This window comes from Cataglyphis hispanica, chromosome 5, assembly GCF_021464435.1.
Source record: "Cataglyphis hispanica isolate Lineage 1 chromosome 5, ULB_Chis1_1.0, whole genome shotgun sequence".
Classification (NCBI taxonomy): Eukaryota; Metazoa; Arthropoda; class Insecta; order Hymenoptera; family Formicidae; genus Cataglyphis; species Cataglyphis hispanica.
This window is the reverse complement of record NC_065958.1, coordinates 3,559,942-3,578,653: the sequence shown is the minus strand read 5'-3', so window position 1 is coordinate 3,578,653 and position 18,712 is coordinate 3,559,942. Positions and strand designations below refer to the sequence as shown.

General features: G+C 32.2%; 3 protein-coding genes across 12 annotated transcripts in view; 2 read left to right on the top strand and 1 right to left on the bottom strand.

The window, feature by feature from the left end:
* The window catches only part of LOC126849666 (uncharacterized), a 41,479-nt gene extending 31,331 nt beyond the window's left edge, over positions 1–10,148 (top strand). For 2 of the 3 annotated variants that reach the window (XM_050591719.1, XM_050591718.1), the window contains 8 exons: positions 3,086–3,318; positions 3,435–3,646; positions 4,239–4,453; positions 4,856–5,059; positions 5,145–5,261; positions 5,381–5,665; positions 5,748–6,228; positions 8,594–10,148. In XM_050591719.1, the coding sequence (XP_050447676.1) occupies positions 3,086–3,318; positions 3,435–3,646; positions 4,239–4,453; positions 4,856–5,059; positions 5,145–5,261; positions 5,381–5,665; positions 5,748–6,228; positions 8,594–8,993 (2,147 nt within the window). In that variant the 3' untranslated portion in view covers positions 8,994–10,148. Of the gene's footprint in view, positions 1–3,085; positions 3,319–3,434; positions 3,647–4,238; positions 4,454–4,855; positions 5,060–5,144; positions 5,262–5,380; positions 5,666–5,747; positions 6,229–7,064; positions 7,535–8,593 lie in introns of all 3 variants that reach the window. The other variant, XR_007687424.1, reaches the window with a different exon arrangement.
* Positions 9,880–13,987, bottom strand: LOC126849683 (putative serine protease F56F10.1). 7 transcript variants are annotated; one of them, XM_050591771.1, is made up of 10 exons: positions 13,865–13,987; positions 12,806–12,927; positions 12,282–12,535; positions 11,971–12,152; positions 11,656–11,891; positions 11,447–11,582; positions 11,062–11,378; positions 10,822–10,954; positions 10,566–10,735; positions 9,880–10,493 (listed from the first exon to the last, which is right to left on the bottom strand). In XM_050591771.1, exons 3-10 carry the CDS (start codon positions 12,495–12,497, stop codon positions 10,381–10,383), a joined length of 1,503 nt encoding a protein of 500 aa, XP_050447728.1. In that variant the 5' UTR covers positions 12,498–12,535; positions 12,806–12,927; positions 13,865–13,987; the 3' UTR covers positions 9,880–10,380. The 7 variants fall into 7 exon arrangements, with proteins under 7 accessions (XP_050447728.1, XP_050447733.1, XP_050447726.1 ...); XM_050591776.1 differs by having other exon boundaries at positions 12,837–12,927; XM_050591769.1 differs by lacking the exon at positions 13,865–13,987 and adding an exon at positions 13,643–13,773.
* On the top strand, positions 13,776–18,207 carry LOC126849673 (xenotropic and polytropic retrovirus receptor 1). 2 transcript variants are annotated; one of them, XR_007687425.1, is made up of 11 exons: positions 13,776–13,817; positions 13,912–14,009; positions 14,151–14,304; positions 14,417–14,661; positions 14,947–15,208; positions 15,290–15,657; positions 15,741–16,083; positions 16,286–16,455; positions 16,584–16,717; positions 16,789–17,137; positions 17,214–18,207. XR_007687425.1 is itself a non-coding variant. In XM_050591736.1 (10 exons), the coding sequence occupies exons 2-10, from the start codon at positions 13,941–13,943 to the stop codon at positions 17,048–17,050; spliced, it is 2,007 nt and encodes a 668-aa protein (XP_050447693.1). In that variant the 5' UTR covers positions 13,776–13,817; positions 13,912–13,940; the 3' UTR covers positions 17,051–18,207. The 2 variants fall into 2 exon arrangements, 1 of the variants encoding a protein (XP_050447693.1); XM_050591736.1 differs by having other exon boundaries at positions 16,789–18,207.
* Positions 18,208–18,712: the final 505 nt, after the last annotated feature.

Genomic DNA, 18,712 nt, shown 5'->3' with positions numbered 1-18,712 from the left:
TTCAAGCGAGCCGTTAAATTCGCACTTCCTTCCCTTTTCTCCAACCCGGTCGAAGGCTCTGCTTGCATGCGAAATCGTTTAGAAACTCTTTCACGATGAAAGTGAGAGTCTTTCCACTTTCAATTGTTAGAAAATTGCGATATGTCTCCCGCAATACGCGCCGCATACATTTTTCAGCAACGTTTTATTAAGAAACGCGAACTCTATCATCAATCAACTGAAGATTACCGGACATTCAACTTTGAAACTAATCACATCTCATCATGTTTTGACAACTTTCTTCTTTTAAAAGTGGATTCAAGTAATATCTGTTGATATGTTACGTGTATAATAATGTATATAAAAAAATTATATTTATATGTATGGTATTTTATACATGGTATAATATTTATATGTAATTAAATATTTAATTACAAATTAAATTACAAATTTCTAATTTTTTTCTTCATTAATTGATCTCTTTTAAACGACGTTTAAAAACTCGTGTTATCATTTCGAAAGTTTATTCACTTCGTGTCGTTTAGTTGAATGGGGAGGAACTTTCACCGTTAAACGACTGATAATAATGGCATTGTCGGCACACTGAAAACATGTTATTCGCGCAAACGGGACAGGGCTCCAGAACATTTCGTTATGTTTCCTGGAAAAACGGTTTCTAGCGGTTGTTTCTTTCATAATAAAAACATTTCCATCCTTTGGCGAGTCTTTTATCCGGTAGATTAACAAGGTCCCGCTTAATTACGTATTTGAAAGCGACAAAGAGAATTTTGAATAATCATCACGCGAGCAAAGTGAACATCTATAATACCGTATTAATCTCGGCGTACTCGTAGTGGATTGTTAACGACTTCCGTGTCGCTCGCGCGAATTCTGCCGGATAATCTGCATAATCTCTCGGGGAAATGAATTATTCAAGTGCGATAATTTTGACGATTGGCTTTTATATGCTCGCGGATAGAAACGCACAGGCTGCATAGGGAACAATGACCGGTATAATGCGGCCCATCTCAAGCAGCTGTTTAGTCACGGCTCAGCACCGACAAGATACTTGACGATAATTCTTGTGCCGACTTCAACCGGCCGCTTATAATTAAATAAACGGCACATTACAATTCGATTCCTCTACGCGAAAGAGCAACTTTCACGTTATGCTTCAACGGCGAAAAAAAATCGAATCGTTGAGTTTTAATAATAAATTTCTTGTTGTGCATTATTGACGCTCATGTACATCTACATTAACATTTGCTATATAATATGAATTTAAGAAATTAAATGAAATAATATCGGAATATACAATGCTTATTATATCTGAGTGACGCTCTCTTTTTCCTTGAAAATTTTAGAATATTATTTTTTTGAGCGATTAAAAGCAAGAAGTTTTGCAGAATTAAGTTTTATCAAAAAAAATGAAATTGAATTCCTAAAAAAATTTTGATAACAAATGCACATTTGTCACACAAAATGCCATAGTGAAAAACAGAGCTGGATAAAATGTATAATCAAATTAATAATTAATGAGCGTGATTAGCAACCAATAATCATGATTAATAAGATAGTATTTTTTATAGACGCACTTTTTTTTTATTTCTCTGCCTTGCGTGACACTTGGCAAAAAACATAGTTCCTTAATTTGTTCCCGATGTTAGAGTTTCTCTTTTATCTTACATTGCTCTCCCCTCGCTCATGCGCTACATGTTCACGCACTCATTAGAGGCGAGAATAGCGGCTCGCACGTGCAATAAGAAAGTCTTGTACGTACGTGCCGCGTATGTACATATCTTTTAATGCGAGTTTTACCGAACAAGAGACTGTCGCGCTAGTTCAAATCTGCGTTTATGATTACAAGAACAAAACATGAAAAACTTGTAATTGCGCAATTTACAACTATAAACAGGCAGACAAATGGTTGTCCATAGTCGGTCACAGTCGCAATATTTTCTGGGTCAGAAGATGTAGCGCACGCGCGCGGATTGCACGAGATGATTTTATCTGTCCAAATACTATATTTGTGATTACCCGTTGCAGGCATGAAATCTACCCTTTAAATTAAACTCTAAATAAAAGTTTCTATCAAACCAACAGTTCTCAATTTACATTAATTCAAACAATACAGTGCAATTAAAATCTATTTTGACGGTAATAAGTATATTATAATACATCGTTTTGATTTATGTATACATATTTGATTTCTATAACATATCATATTATTTTTACCTATAGACTGTCATTAGAATACATAAAAAATAAAATTAAATTAAAAAAATAGAAGTAGATGTAAAATTAATTGTATCTAATTAATTGAAATCTCACGTTACTTTTCGGCAATTTTATTAAAATTACTTCTTTATTTGAGATTACATTATATATGTTCCAATACAATTATTATATATATATATATATTAAAAAAGATATAATTATATATAATTACAAAATAAAAAAAAATCATATAAGTATAAAAATATATTGATAGCAATTTATAAGTTGAGTTTATACTAGAGTGAGATAAAAATCAATTTATCATCTATTAATTGATGACTATAGATATATATTAGATATATATATATATATATATAGACATTTAAACAAGAAATTATGTTACACGAATGTAACGAGATAAAACTAGAATTATAAGTTGTATACCTATCACTAGTATCACTATCACTACATATTCAAGCTGCTTTCCTTTACACAATATTATTTGAAAGTCGTACTTTATCTAAAGAGAAATTCTTTAATTTAAATCTATAAATATTAATTGCATATTATTATAATACTGACACAGATTAAGCTTTTATATCATGAATGTTTAATCATCTGGACATAGATAATCTATAAAGTCTATAAATAAATCTTTGATAATTATGATTATCGTTTAATCTATAATTTTCTGAATTCTTCTTTAGTGAAATATTTCCGTTAATTATTATTATTACTTTTATTTTTATTTTGACTCAAAATAATCCGCACTAGTGTATTTTACCATATAATATATAAATAAATTGCGACGATATCAACTGCGACTTGAAATAAAATTAATATGCTACAATTAAAGTTGAGTTTTAATAAATCGTTAATCAATCTGTAGGCGATGATGTCCCCGGCACTATCATCGTTCGAGTTGGTAATAATCGACCAGATTTAGGAACGAATCCCATTTGCAATCGATTCACCGGAACTCTAGAGGAAGGACAGCCCCTTTTCTTACCTTGCAATCCGCCAATGCCTGGTGCTTTTGTCTCAGTACATCTAGAAACTGCATCATCCAGCGATATTCTCGTGCAGCTATCTTTGTGCGAGGCGTTTGTCTACACTGATCAGGTATATTCACAGCGATTGTATAATAAAACAATTAAAATTTCAATCTAGGATATAAAAAGAAATCCGTTTTTCTATCTTTTTTCAATGGTGATTTATTGCGTGAAAAATGAATTTAGGCCTTGCCGATCGAAAGATGTCCTCAATTCCGGGATCAGCCACCAGGATCAACAGCAACTTACAATGGCAAGTGTTACATATTTTACAATCGTCACCCGCTGATATTCAGAGAGGCTTTGGCCTTCTGTCGCGCACGAGGCGGCACTCTTGTGGACGAGAGCAATCCTGCTCTACAAGGATTCATCTCGTGGGAGCTATGGAGACGACACAGGTAACACGACGCAAATCGTTTAAAAGAATTAGTCATTTTGAAAAAATATATTCTAAAATATTATTTTTTTCAAGAAACATATAAAGATACATTCAATAGTATTAATAAAACTAGCTAGACATGGAAACATTTTTACATAAATTTGTTTTTCGAAACTTTTCGGATGTAAAACCATTTTTAAAATCAATAATTCATATATCGTGTGCATAATCGATCATTATCGAATAATTTAAAATATACTCTCTTTTATTATAACATTGAGGAAAATTTATAATGCTTTATGAATAAGGATTAATTTAAATGCATATATTTATGAAGCATTAATTACTTAACACTTATTGAAAACATTGATGTCTGACAAATTCAATTAATTATTTATATACAATTTATATATAAGAAAAATCTATAAAAAAAGCTGTCGCAATATATATAAATTAAGAGTTAAAAAAATTTTTATTTATTAATAATAATATACCAAAGAATATATTTCGTGGAAAATAAAAGATTAAATAAAACAATTAAATAAATAATTAAAATTAGATTACTAAATTTTTGGGAAATAATAAGAAATTTTATTTGGTCGTCCATAAAGGAGCGACACATCCAGTCAATATTGGATGGGCGCAGTTAGGGATCAAAAAGATCGGACGTTGTGGAGATGGACTGGAAGCGGCGAGGAAGTGTCCGTTTCATTCTGGAGCTTACCGCAGGGCACTGAAGAGGACTGTGCTCGGTACGATGGTAGCAGAGGCTGGCTTTGGTCCGATACACCTTGCACAGCGCGACTTAATTTTATCTGTCAGCATCGTAAGTATCATCTTCCTTGCGATATGTTTGCTGTTTTATATCTTTTAAGCTATGCTTTAGATTTTATATTTATGTCTAATCAAATGATAAAGTCATACAACGATAAAAGCTTTTTGTATAGCATTTGATTTTAAAATAACGTATTATATGAAAATCTAAAATGATGGATGATGAAACTCGTATATCGAGAAATAGAAAATTCTAGTGCAGAAACTTTAGTTGCAATTTTTCGATTGATTAAATTTTCCTAAAATACGATCTTTTTTTTAAAATTCATATTTCTTATTTATATTTAAATTTTTTTGCCAATTTATTGTTATTTACGTATTTCACTATTATCTTATTAAAAATGGTTTTTGTTGATTAAGATAATAATAAAAAATATTGTTTTGTTCTTCTTAGAACCACAGGCTTGCGGCAGACCTGAGCAACCGCCAAACTCTACGATGATGGTGACTACTACGTCAAGCAGAACTCCTGGCAACGTATACGAAGTCGGAGCGTCGGTAGAGTACAGTTGCAACGTGGGTAGCCTTCTGATTGGACCGGCGACCCGTACTTGCCTTGACACCGGTTTCTACAACGAATTTCCGCCAGTGTGCAAAAGTAAGAAACATGACTGTTGTACAACCGTACTAAGACGAAATCATAGTACGGCTTACAGCATAATACGTTCTGGATCTTGTTTTAGGTATCGAGTGCGGTTATCCTGCGAGCATAAAACATGGTGGATACACACTCATCAATAATACCGTCAATTATCTCAGCCAAGTGCTTTACTCCTGCGAGGAAGGATACGAAATGACTGGTAAGCATTATCGAGTTGACCGCGACTCGATATCTTTAATTATGCACAGTGTATTTAAAAGAGATTTAGCAAACGTCTTAAAAAAAAAACATTTATAAAGCTGATCTCTGTAATCGCAGGACGCGCCCGATTAACTTGTGATATTGACGAACGTTGGAATGGACCGCCGCCGCGATGCGAACCGATTCTTTGCGACCCACCAGCTATGGTCGCTCATAGTTATATCCAAATAGACGAGATCGATGAGGGTGAAAGTGTCTCATTGAAGAATAACTTTAATCGAAGTCTGCTAGTTGGTAGCATCGTCACCTATACATGCGAGAAGGATTATCGACTCGTTGGCTTCCGGCAAATACTTTGCTTAGCTACCGGATTGTACGATCATGTCGCACCCACTTGCATAGGTATTTAATTTAATAATAAAATAGTGATATATGATATATGATATAATGTATACATACGAACATATGAACTCTTTCCTATCAGAAGAATCACGGACAACTGTAAGCACTTCTACCCGAACGACGATACGGTCATCGACACCGAAAGTTCGACCGTATCTCACCCCGAGAATTAGGACCACAACGACCGCGGCAACAACCACCACAACTTCCTTGCCAACTAGAAAAGTGCCTAATACTGCAGAACTTCCAGCTACAGTGAGAGAGACTATCTCGAAGAGACCAAGTATCAGCCTGAACAAACCCACTTTACCTTCATCAGTACTCAACGATGCCGGTAGCGATCATCCGCAAGACAACGAGATCTCCGGAAGCGGTGTAGATAATGCTCAAGCGGGGATCGGTGCAGCTGTACCGGAACCTTCCGGCCCCTTCCGGGTAGACGAGCAGCCTAGCGGCGCTCATCAGGCCAAATTGAATTTGGGTGCCGTGATCGCTCTAGGAGTATTCGGCGGTTTTGTGTTCCTCGCCGCGGTGATAACAACAGTAGTGATACTTATACGCAGGTAAATATTAACGTTTAATCGAGTCACCTTGAGTGATGATCTTATTTCGAGGATTATTGCCCGCCTTTACTTCCGCGAATCTTTACTGTCTCTAATGATATAACGCACTCTGATATACATAGATGATGTTCGACCGGACTGTACATTGTAATGCTTATTTTGTATTTGTTTGATCTATTCTCTATTCGTTTACCTTTCTATCTTTTTCCTAACTTGTAATACGTACATACATGCTACTTGTATTTCTCTTCTCATAGAGGATGATTTCGCTTGTATGATGAAATCGCGTGTATATGTCTCTTGAACAACGAGTTTTCTAACATCCCATAATACTCGCGGATAAAATCAAAAATAACAATACGCTCCTTTCGTCCCTTCATTCATTGATCATAAGCTTCCTGTAATTTAGCCCAATCTTACTTTAAACATAGATTACGCTTTGCAAGGAGACGTATTTTTCCCTTTATTGATCCGTAATAATTTTATTTAATTTATTATTGTTCTTTAAACCAATGGTTCTCAATGTGAATCATGGCCACTCGAAGCTCTATGGCACATTTTGTATGTACATATAAGTGAAGTAAAAGACAAAATATCAAAAGTCATAGTAAATTTTTTAACAAAGCAGCAAAACTTTTCTTTGCCAATTGACAATGAGCCAATGATTAAAATTACTCGGAAAGTGGCCATGACTGAAGGAAGTTGAGAAACATTGGTGAAAATATATTGCGAGATCTAACATGTAACGTAAGAGAAATGCGCGAGAGTCCTGTAGATTGTCTTGTCCGCTACGACGACGATTAACACTGAGTCCATTTATGCGTTGCGGTGGTTAGCGGCAACGGCAGCGTCAGAGGAAGGCGCCGCAGGGGGCTCGGTGGGGTTGGTGCGCTGAGGGGTGGCGGTAGTGGTGGTCTTGGGAGGGGTGACACCGGAATGCCCTCGCGTTGGTATACGCTACTCGCGCTGCCCTTCCCCGACCAGCACCTGGGGCGTCGCGATCTCACGGTTCGCCGCGGTAGCGATCATCCTTATTCCTTCAGCCTGTCGGCGGCTCATCGTGCCGGCTACTTCTCGAATCCCTCTCTGTAGACTGCCATCGCCGCTCCTCCCTCTCGTCTCCGCCGCCGAAAAAGAGAAAGAGAGAGAAAGGAAAAAAAGAGAAAGAACCGCTCCCTTAACAAAGCCCGCAACCACTACTACCACCCCAACCCTCCACGCAACCACCGCCCACCAACACATCAACCATCATCACGTACCACCACCAACTACCACGCGCCACCCTTCGCGAGTGATACTAGTCAAGGTAAACGAGAGCAAGGTTTCTACTGAGCACTTTCTTTTAGTGATAGCTCGTTTTGCCATCACGTCACATCACGCCTATGGAATAGAAGATGCCTTTATAGTGCGATGCACGCACGCGGACACACCAAGATTACACCCCATTCCGACAGAAAAAAAACTCGTCACGTATTCAAGGGTTCTAGAAAGTAGTCATATGTTCTAAACATAAAGGTTCCCACAAATATAATTCAAAATAATGTGTCTAAAAAATTCGAAAAGTTAAAGAGTATATAATTTAAAATTAAGTAAATAAATTTCAGATGTTTTTATACTGCTTGATATTGCATTGTATTCTCTGGAAAACAATTTTATTTTTTTTGTTTCTCTTTGATAATTTATAAGATGAGACAAAAAATTGACTACGATTTAGAAATTTTGATTGAACTGCACAAAATAATCGCGGCAGAATATAGTTGTGTACATATTGTATCCCTTTTTTTCTCGCCTGCATCCTTTATATTAACATTATTATTTCTTTGCACTAGTATATTAGTTGTTGTGCATAATGTATATATAACGCGATATCTGCGTTATATATTATGTCGTTCGATATATTTACGAGTTTTTCAATGTATCTGTAGAATTGCTATATTAATATATATAGTGCTCATTCTTTTTTCTGTTTGTTTATCCCCATCCTTTTGTCAGCAAATTAGAAATTGCTTCAGGCTGTAAGAAGAGAAATATATATATATTTTGACTTTTTATTTGTATTTAATATATAAAAGTGCACTGTCTTAGATGGATTAATTCTTATTAATTCTTATTAGTTTTATTCATTAATAAAACATACACCCTTTATGCTTACAAAATGCATGCCATTGTGAACTGTATATGTAAATGAATAATGAATATCACATGAAAGATCGGACCGATTATTTTTCTATTACACATAACGCTTTGCCTATCTATGTGTGCCTACATGTTTAGTGCTATCAATAGGAATTAATGTAATTAAATTAATTATGATAATTTGACATCTAGAAAAAGATTATTAACGCATTCATCTATCTTTATTTAGAAACCGCGGAAGAAGCAGTAAACACTATCGTCATCGTGCATCGCCCGATTGTAACACCGTTGCTAGCTTCGATAGCAGTTCCTCGGAAAGTCGAGGAGGTCTGAATCGTTATTATCGTCAAGCCTGGGAAAATCTGCACGAGAGCGCCGGTCACAAGACCAATCATCCGCCGCTTCGTCGCAAGGAGACCCTGGATGAACCAGGATATCGAGAGAATTTTCGCGGTAGCAATAACACCGAGCGCGACGGCTCAGAATTAGTCGTCAGTGACGTTGCCGCTTATCCATCGAGCAAGCATGCCAGCATCTCCGACAAGAAACGTCATCATCATCACCATCATCATCATCACGGCAACGCGACACCTGATTGGAGACAATCACAGTCCCATCACCGATATTAAACGGAAGATAAAACTATAAAATTTTATCATTGAAACATATTCGCTACATCATTATTTGCGATCATGCGGATGATGATTTGTAGAAGATATAGAGAGACTGTAGTGAACGTTTTCACAACTCTGTCGCGGGTCAAAAGATCTTCCTTAAATAAGGGAGCACAACGAATCTTCCATTAACAAGTTGTACCTAGGTAACGAAATTGAGGACAAAAATAGCTGAAATAGGCTTATTGTTCTATTATTGTTCTATTATGTTATAAATGTTATTTATCATCATTCTATTTTATAGATACGTGAAATGTGTAAATATTACATATATTGTAACTTAAAGAATAAGAACGATGGATTATTACTCGTCGTAAGGAGGGTAGTATAAGCTGGTTAAGAGATATGCCAAAAAACACAAAAGTAATATAAAATAATGCGATCAAACAGACATATAGTAATTTAACGCTTAAAGCTAAGTTATTGTAAGATTGAAAGTTTATGTGTAATTTCTTACACATTTGAAAAGATTTGTCTAATATAAAATCGGATTGATAAAATTTAAATATGTATGGGTACCTTGGCCTCACTTTAAACGGATTACTGTTTCCAGAAAAACGGAATACTGTACGTATAAGTATCATTAAGGAAAGGCCGATGTTATCCATTTAGAAGTAAAACAAATATAATAATTATTGAGCATTTCTATGCAAATAAACGCGAGGACACGAAGACATATGTATTTGAATCGTGGATCGCTGTTATACCTCCAATATATGCTACTTTCTCTACTGAGAGTTTGTATTATATAAATATGTAACATTTTTAATTATAGTTATTATCTATGGAGCATATATTTATCAAGTTTATTGAATTAATATATAATTAAGAAATAATGCAATTTTTGCAATATCTTTTTATTTATTGACTGAGATAATCACATGCGGTATGACATTGTATATGCATTTCCATCATTTTATTTATCGCAATAAATTATGATAGTGCCATTTGGGGCAAACTTGTTTAATCTATTGAAAAAACATTTTTGTCACTCAAACATGGTACATAATATTAGCGCGCATTCGTATATTACATGTATGCGAATATTATTAGATTTAATACCACTTTGTATAAGAATTTAGAGAGAGAATAAACATATTTATATGAATATATATATACTTATTTCATATATATACATATATAAATGTTTTTCATTTTACATGAGAAAAGTAACAAAAATAATAAAAGAAAAAAAAATTCCGCGATATTAATAATCGTTTAAAACATTTTGAGAAATTTTGGCATTTTTTTTTAATGATGTGGATATTTATACGATATATATTATTTATCATTATCACACATGTGATGTATACATATACATGATAATATGTGTGTGTGTACCTCACAAATTCTTTAACCATTGTTTGATTAAATCTTTTATTTGTATTCTAGCTTCTTTCAACTGAGGCATATCATTTTCTGATGAAGGATACATATCTGCACAATGTGCAGTGCCTTAAAATAAATTAATAAATTAAATAATGCACATTTATGCGCATATAATCATCTATTGTATATTATATTTACCATTGATATAAATAGCAGGTGCTTGCGGATTAGAGGATGTTGTAATACCTAGTACATGCCAAGGATCAACAGAACCGTGTACAAATACTACATTTGTCACTTGTAGATTTAATGCACCATATAAGATATTTGTTCGAGTGACAGCAGATTTCAATAAATCTATATCATATCTGCAAGAGAAATAATTTTCTCTTGTTATTTTAAAATTTTTTTATATAAATTAGATTTGAAATATAATTTAAATAGAAAAACAAACCTAGGTCCAAAAATGTCGATGCATTGTTGTATAAAAAATTTTACTGGAAAGGCATTGCTGAACAAGTTAGGGTTTGCAGTTGAAGTTTGGAAGAATCCAAACTCTGTACAAGTCTGATACATCCATTGACGTCCTACAAATATCATTTATGATTTGTGAAACATTAACATATAAACATAGTTTGCAGTAATGAAATAATTTAAAAATTAAATTCATATAAAATGAATTTTAATATTTTACCTCCTTCTGCTTGTTCACTAGCCCAAGTAATATTTCGAAGTTCACGAATCATTTTGCCATATCTGTAATCCAAACACTTTTCCTTAGTAGCATTTAATATCATGTTGCTTATATAAGCGAGTCTATCGATAGGTATTCCTATCTTCTCATTTACTAATATATCACATACGGTATCAATAGTGATATTAGCAGGTTGGGAGCTTTGGCGATTATCTTTATTATACTGTACAATGCCAGCAAAATTACTTGCTAATGTTTCATACAGATTGGAAATGTCTATTCTTTTTGTATGCCCAGGATCAATTGGATCACATAATCTATGAAATATAACTTATATGAGAAAACAGTACATTGCACTTTATCAACATTCTATATCTTTACTTACTTGAATCTTTTCTCTATTTGTTGTTGACCAGCAACATGATGCAACAATACATTTAATTCTCTGTAAGCTTCTGCTACTGTATCAATACATTTTTTAGAAGAATCTTTCAGAGCATTTGCAACAACAACAAAATATTCTGTAATACAAAAAACTATTTGTATATACATATATCTAAAATAATATTAGAGTTCAAATCATGTATATATTACCTTGAAAATCTATCTGCGCTAGCAATGGTCCACTGGTAGATACAGCTCCATGTACTAAGTGAGGATATTTAGCACGCATCCAAGCAGCTAAAGATCCTCCATATGATCCTCCAAATACAATCCATTTTGTCTCATTTGAAAATTTGTATCCAATATTAATATTATGAATAAAATATGCTAAGTCTGCTAATGCTTGCTGTGAGCTTAAATATATCAAATTCTTTACGCTAAGATCCCTGCAAGCATATTTACAACATAATGTAAATTTCTGAAAAATAATTTTTTCTTACATTTAATTATTTGTATTCTACGTACGGGGTAGGATGACTTTTTCCATAATAACGATGTTCTAGATAAAAACACATTGCCCCAAACTCTTTGGCATATTCAATCCATTGACCTTCTACCATCCACTTAGCATTTGCTGGACCTTCAGCTCCAATCATTAAAAATATTGGGCCATTTGGTTTATAAAAATTGGAATTGACAAAATATTTCTATTAAGAAGTAACAAATCAATGCAATCAAATGTAATCCTCTCAAAGTTTACTTGAGGAGATAATAAAACTTAATGTGAACTGGCAAGTGAAATATAAAATAATAAAACCTTTTATTATATATAATACCTGCTTCCAAACACGAGCATCAGTTGGATTAAAATGATCTAAATGTTGCGTGAACCATTGTTCCTCAGGAAGCACATAAGTTTTAGAAGATAAAATTGGCTCTCCTAAATTGCCATATTTGCTCCGACCTCTCAAGAAAGTACGCCATGCTGTACTGATATTTATGATATTTAAAATAATTGGTAATAATAGTAAAAACTGCATATTAAAACGCATTTGAATTATTATTCTCCACTTTTAGTATGAAAGCAATTCTGAAAAAAAAAAGATATAAGTATTAATTATATGTCATTGTTAATATTTTAGTTGAAAAAAATATCCTTTTTTTAAATTAATATACAAATACAATTTTATATACTTTGCTGTTACAATATAGATACAAATGTCTCATATCTCTGACGGATATTTTAATAAATGCAATACAAGAGTAGACTCGTACAGAGAATAATAAATTATAAAAATAAAGCATGTATATAAAATATTTCTTTAAAATAATTGAGAGGGTTTTGTAACAATAAAGTTACCTTTGTAAAATATCAGTTGTTACACACTTACTGCAGCAAAAAGATTGAAACACTCCTTGCGATAAGCTTTGCCGTACCGGAGAACGTACTGATAATATAAACACAAACAATTGTTCAAGGACCTGCGCAGTTTAAATATTATGTATTTATAACAAAGAAGACATTTCAAGAGGAAATAGCAAGAAATGGAATATATGTTTTTTGAAACAAAGGGAAATTTCACAATAAGGACATTGATCCCGTCGATTTCATAATACAGATATTACTATAGATAATAGAATTAATATAATATATACATATAATAAATATATAATTGACAATGCATATCATTTCTTTTGGAATTATATTCTTCTATCTTTTTCGCTGATCTGTTCTGTATTTTGACAGAGGGAATGAAAGAGGAAATACAAAGATAATAATTCAGAATTATATAAAAACACATCAAAAGATTATTATCATATATACGCATAACTGATGATTAATCATGTATATCCAATTTTTGCATGCTTATATTATTCTCGCTACACAAACATTGCTGCAGCGAGCAGTAAAAACCGAGGATAATAAGATTTCGAATATTATGTATGTAAATTGCGTGTGAAATTCTCATGAGTTGTCTCATGAGCGATCATACATGACAAATCAGTCTTTAAGAAATATAATTATTATAATTGTCTGTATGCTGTACGCGTGAGAAGCCCCCGCGTGATTTTCTAAGAATTTCGGTTAGCTCAATCAGCGACTTGGTTAATGGAACTCGTGATAAGACGAGTTAGAGAAATTCTCTTGGCAGTCATAGACTGCTCTCACCGGCAAATACATAATTTTATCTCTTACGATCGCTTAAATATTTATCATGCCAAACAGCAGCATTTGATAAAGCGTTTGATCTGCCGCAGCCGACAAAGTTCCTCGTTCTTCGGTTTGTTATAAATGTCATTTATAACCTCCCTCAGGATTTAGATCGGTCGAGGCGAGTACTAAGCAAGTTTCAGAGCTCACCAGTTTCTAGGTACGCACTTTATATTTTAATTTTTCTTATTATTTAATATTTGTTACCTTGAGTTCTGTGTGTGTAATATTATTTTCATATCTTTTTCTTACAGAATAGTGTAACTACTGTACATAAATCAATATGAAGTTTGCAGAACATTTATCTGCACACATTACGCCAGAGTGGCGTAAGCAATATATTAGCTATGAGGTATAATTTAAATACAGATATATTTTAAGTTTACGTTATGATTAATGAAGCAATAAAATGCACTTGCGAAGCGACTTATCAAAATCAAATCCTATTACTACATAGATTTGTTTCTAACTTCTATTTTTTTTAATCTTGCAGGAAATGAAAGCTATGCTTTATACAGCAGTGGAAGAGGCACCCTCGGATGAAAGCGTAGAACCAGAAGTGATATCGCGTCATTTTGCCTCATTTGATGAAGTATTTTTTACATTCTGTGATCGTGAATTAAAAAAGATAAATACATTTTATTCAGGTAAGTTTTTTCTGCAAAATTGTTTTTCATAATTTTGCGACTTTTCTATGAATAATTATATTAATTATATTATTATATTAATTATATTAATTATTGTTTATTTATATCCTAGAAAAATTGGCAGAAGCCACGCGTAAATATGCAGCTCTGCAAAGTGAATTGAAAACTGCATTGGAGCTGCAACAAGGAAGCAGCAAGAACAAAGGAAAGGCCAATGTGAAACCAGTTTTGTCTACCAGAAAGCTTAGGGATTTAAAACTTGCATTTTCAGAATTTTATCTTTCTTTAATCCTTCTTCAGAATTATCAAAATCTTAATCATACTGGATTTCGCAAGATTCTCAAGAAACATGACAAGGTATGTGTATTGCAATATTTGCATGTTTTTTATAATTTAACACTTATTAGTCACAGCTTGTGTAATTTCAGAATGTCATTTCTACAATCATATCTCAATATTATTACCATTTTTCCTATAGTTGAAAAATAATGGTGCAAGAAACAGCTGCTATCATTTATGATATAATAGCTATATTCCCCCTCTATTACTCAAGTAAAAGCCAGTAATTGTCTAATGATTTGTGCTTTTATTATATAGTGTTCAAATCTCAATTTCTCTATAATATATTAAAAATATTTTCAGCTATTATCAGTCGATGCTGGTTCAAAATGGAGAGTTGAATGTGTAGAGACATCACATTTTTACACGTCCAAAGATATAGACAAATTAATACAAGAAACAGAAGCCACAGTAACAAATGATCTTGAAGGTGGTGATCGGCAGCGCGCAATGAAACGTCTGAGGGTACCACCGCTTGGCGAGCATCAAAGCCCATGGACTACTTTCAAAGTCGGTTTATTTTCCGGTAGTTTCATTGTTCTATCTATTGCAGTCGTCCTTTCAGGTATCCTATATAACATTTATGTATTATAAACGAGTTACCATATATTTATAGTTTCATTATTCAAAATCTCTTTATTTTTAGCAATCTTCCATGATAGTGGAGAGAATTTGAAGATCGCATTTAGACTTTATCGAGGCCCATTTCTTATTATCGAATTTTTATTTCTTATTGGAATTAACGTTTATGGATGGAGATCTTCTGGTGTCAATCACGTTTTGATATTCGAGCTGGATCCACGAAATCACCTTTCGGAGCAGCATCTTATGGAATTAGCCGCTGTCCTCGGAGTTGTCTGGACGCTTAGCTTATTAAGTTTTTTGTACAGCGCAAGTCTAAGCATTCCACCATACATAAATCCATTAGTACTTGTCTGCATCATGCTGACATTTCTATTAAATCCAATTAAGATTTTTCGCCATGAAGCTCGTTTCTGGCTGTTGAAGATCATAGTAAGTACATTTCGTGTAATATTGCTTCTTTCTTTCATTATATGAATAATAAAAATTGAATATAGTCTTTTGCGTTATTTTAGGGACGTGTTTTAATATCACCATTTGCGTACGTCAATTTTGCTGATTTCTGGTTGGCGGATCAATTCAATAGTTTGGTGACTGCGTTCTTGGACTTTCATTTTTTAATATGTTTTTATATTACGAATGGTGACTGGTTAGAGGCAGGCGACACTACGCAATGTATGTCTGGATCTCTTGTTATCAGACCTATCGTAAATTGCCTACCCGCGTGGTTTCGGTTTGCGCAATGCGTTCGTCGATACCGAGACTCCAAAGAAGCTTTTCCGCATTTGGTGAACGCTGGAAAGTATTCTACAACTTTTCTCGTCGTTGCAACTAATACTTTATACGCTTATTATGCAGGTAGATTGCATTTCCATTAAAATTCTTTAAAAATGTATATACATATATGTAAACTTTAATTTAAAGAGAATTTAAATATGGTTTCTATACAAACTGATTGTATGTTTATAATTTTATCAAAATTATATTTAAATTCTCTTTAAATTTTAAAGCTTTAAATTGTTTAAAATTAATACAGAAACGATGTTGTACATACTTTCAGTGGAATATAAAAGTCAATGGGAGAATCCATGGTTATGGTTATGGATATGTAGTTGCCTTATTAATTCGATATATTCATACACATGGGATCTCAAGATGGACTGGGGCCTTTTAGATAGTAACGCCGGCGAAAACCGTTTTCTGCGCGAGGAAGTGGTTTATTCGGCATCTGTAAGTAAAATGTATTTGACTGCATTGAAAAAAATATTAATTTCATATACATATAATTTGATATTTATATATTTTATATATACATATATATTGTAATTTTTATATTTTATATATTTTATGTGTTTTAGTGGTTTTATTACTTTGCAATAATCGAAGATTTTATACTACGATTTATATGGATTGTAAGCTTTATTCTTGTTGAATGCAAATACATTTCTAGCGACTTAATGACTTCCATTGTGGCACCTCTTGAAGTCTTTAGGTGAATATGCTTTCTAAATTTATTTGAAAATTTCTTTGCCTTTTTTTATTTTATTATAAAATTGTTTTTAGACGATTTGTATGGAACTTTTTTCGTTTGGAGAACGAACATTTGAATAACTGCGGTAAATTCCGTGCCGTACGTGATATCTCGATAGCACCCATAGAAAGTTCTGATCAGACACAAATTCTACGCATGATGGATGACGAAAATGGTGTACTTAATAGGGGCAAGCGTAAAAGCGGAGGTAAAAAACAGAACAATGCAAAGGAGGAAAAACGAGCATTGCTTAAAGAAGAAACCTTGGATATCGATATATCGAATGCAAGTTGAATATATCTCAAAATTTTTTTACAATATTATTTTTAATTTGCTGCAATTGCAAACTGCTATAGGAAGCATCTGAAATTTAGTACTTAGGTAGGCAAGATAAATCACACAATTTCGTAAATAACATGTATTTGATTTTGCTAATATAGATGATCAAATGCTTCAGCTTAATATTATGAATTTGAAACTCTTAACCTCAGTGCCTTTTATATTATTGAAAGATATTTCACGATAAATAAAATAACAAAATATCTTAGCATCTGCACTGAGAATCTTCCAATACAAAGAGTTATAATTTAGATTAACTTTATGAATTGTATAGTGTTCAGGTACATAATAAGATAGGATATACTCACAAATGAATCACATGAAATATACTTTGCATGTTTTTATGTGTTAATGAGAAAGATTTTGTTTGCCATTTAGATACCAATGATTTGACTATATTGCTACTAAATTTTTTCTAAAAATGTCATTTTCTAGTAATAAGTTTAAATGATATTATAAATATGAATATTTCTACCAATATAAAAAAAAATAGATTATTGATGCATCACACAGTCTGATGTTATCACACTATTAAGATAATTGACACTTAATATATTAGATTATAATATTAGAGGCTGTTTTTTTATACATGTTGAACATACAGTACTTATATATTACTATATGCATTGTTTATTGAGTTATATAAATTATTTTCTGGCAGCAAGAGGAGTAGATGTACATACCATTTGCAAAATCAATATTTAATTTACCTATCCTGCATTATTTGGATAATACTATTTTGTATAAAACAGTATTACAATTAACTATTTTATAGAAATATTTTGTGAGATAATATTCCTTATTATTCATTATTTGAAAGATATTGATAATATAATTTTTGTAAGAAAGACTATGTAATATTTTCAATTGTTAAATACTTAAACACACATATATTTAGTAATGAGAAAAAGTGGCGCAGATGCATATTTTATTATATTTATATTATATTTATTATTTTTGGTATACATATAACTTATATATATAACTTATTATATAAATATTAATTATATTTATATAAGTGCCACAAAATTAATCATTATATTAGAATAATGGAGGTTGTATATTCAAATATACAATTCGACTTTATTTGTCAGTAAAACTGTGCTTATATTTGTCAAACATTATTTTAAATACATCATTACTGTTGTAATAATATTATATTAAAATAGAAATAAGTAGTTCAAGAAAGACTGTCTTTTCTGACAAAAATTTTTTCTTTGTTAAAAAATTGAATTTTTATATTATACATGTATGAATTATTTAGATATGAATTTTTCATATATATTTATTTTCTTTCTTGTACTTCATTCTGTATACTCATCTATATAAATGATATTTATATTAATGAATAAAAATGTGTTTTCAAATGTAAATTTTACACCCAGAATATTAAAACTTGTGTTCAATAATTATGATTTTATATGAATTTTAAATTCAGTGTATTCGTTGAATTGTAATAATGAAATTAATAATTTTTAAATCACAAATTAAGATTGTGATATATAAACAAATATTTTTATATATATTTTATATACAATTTCTGACGTTATGAAGTATAATGTACATGCAAATATATTACACATTCATTACACTGCTACATATATATATATATATATA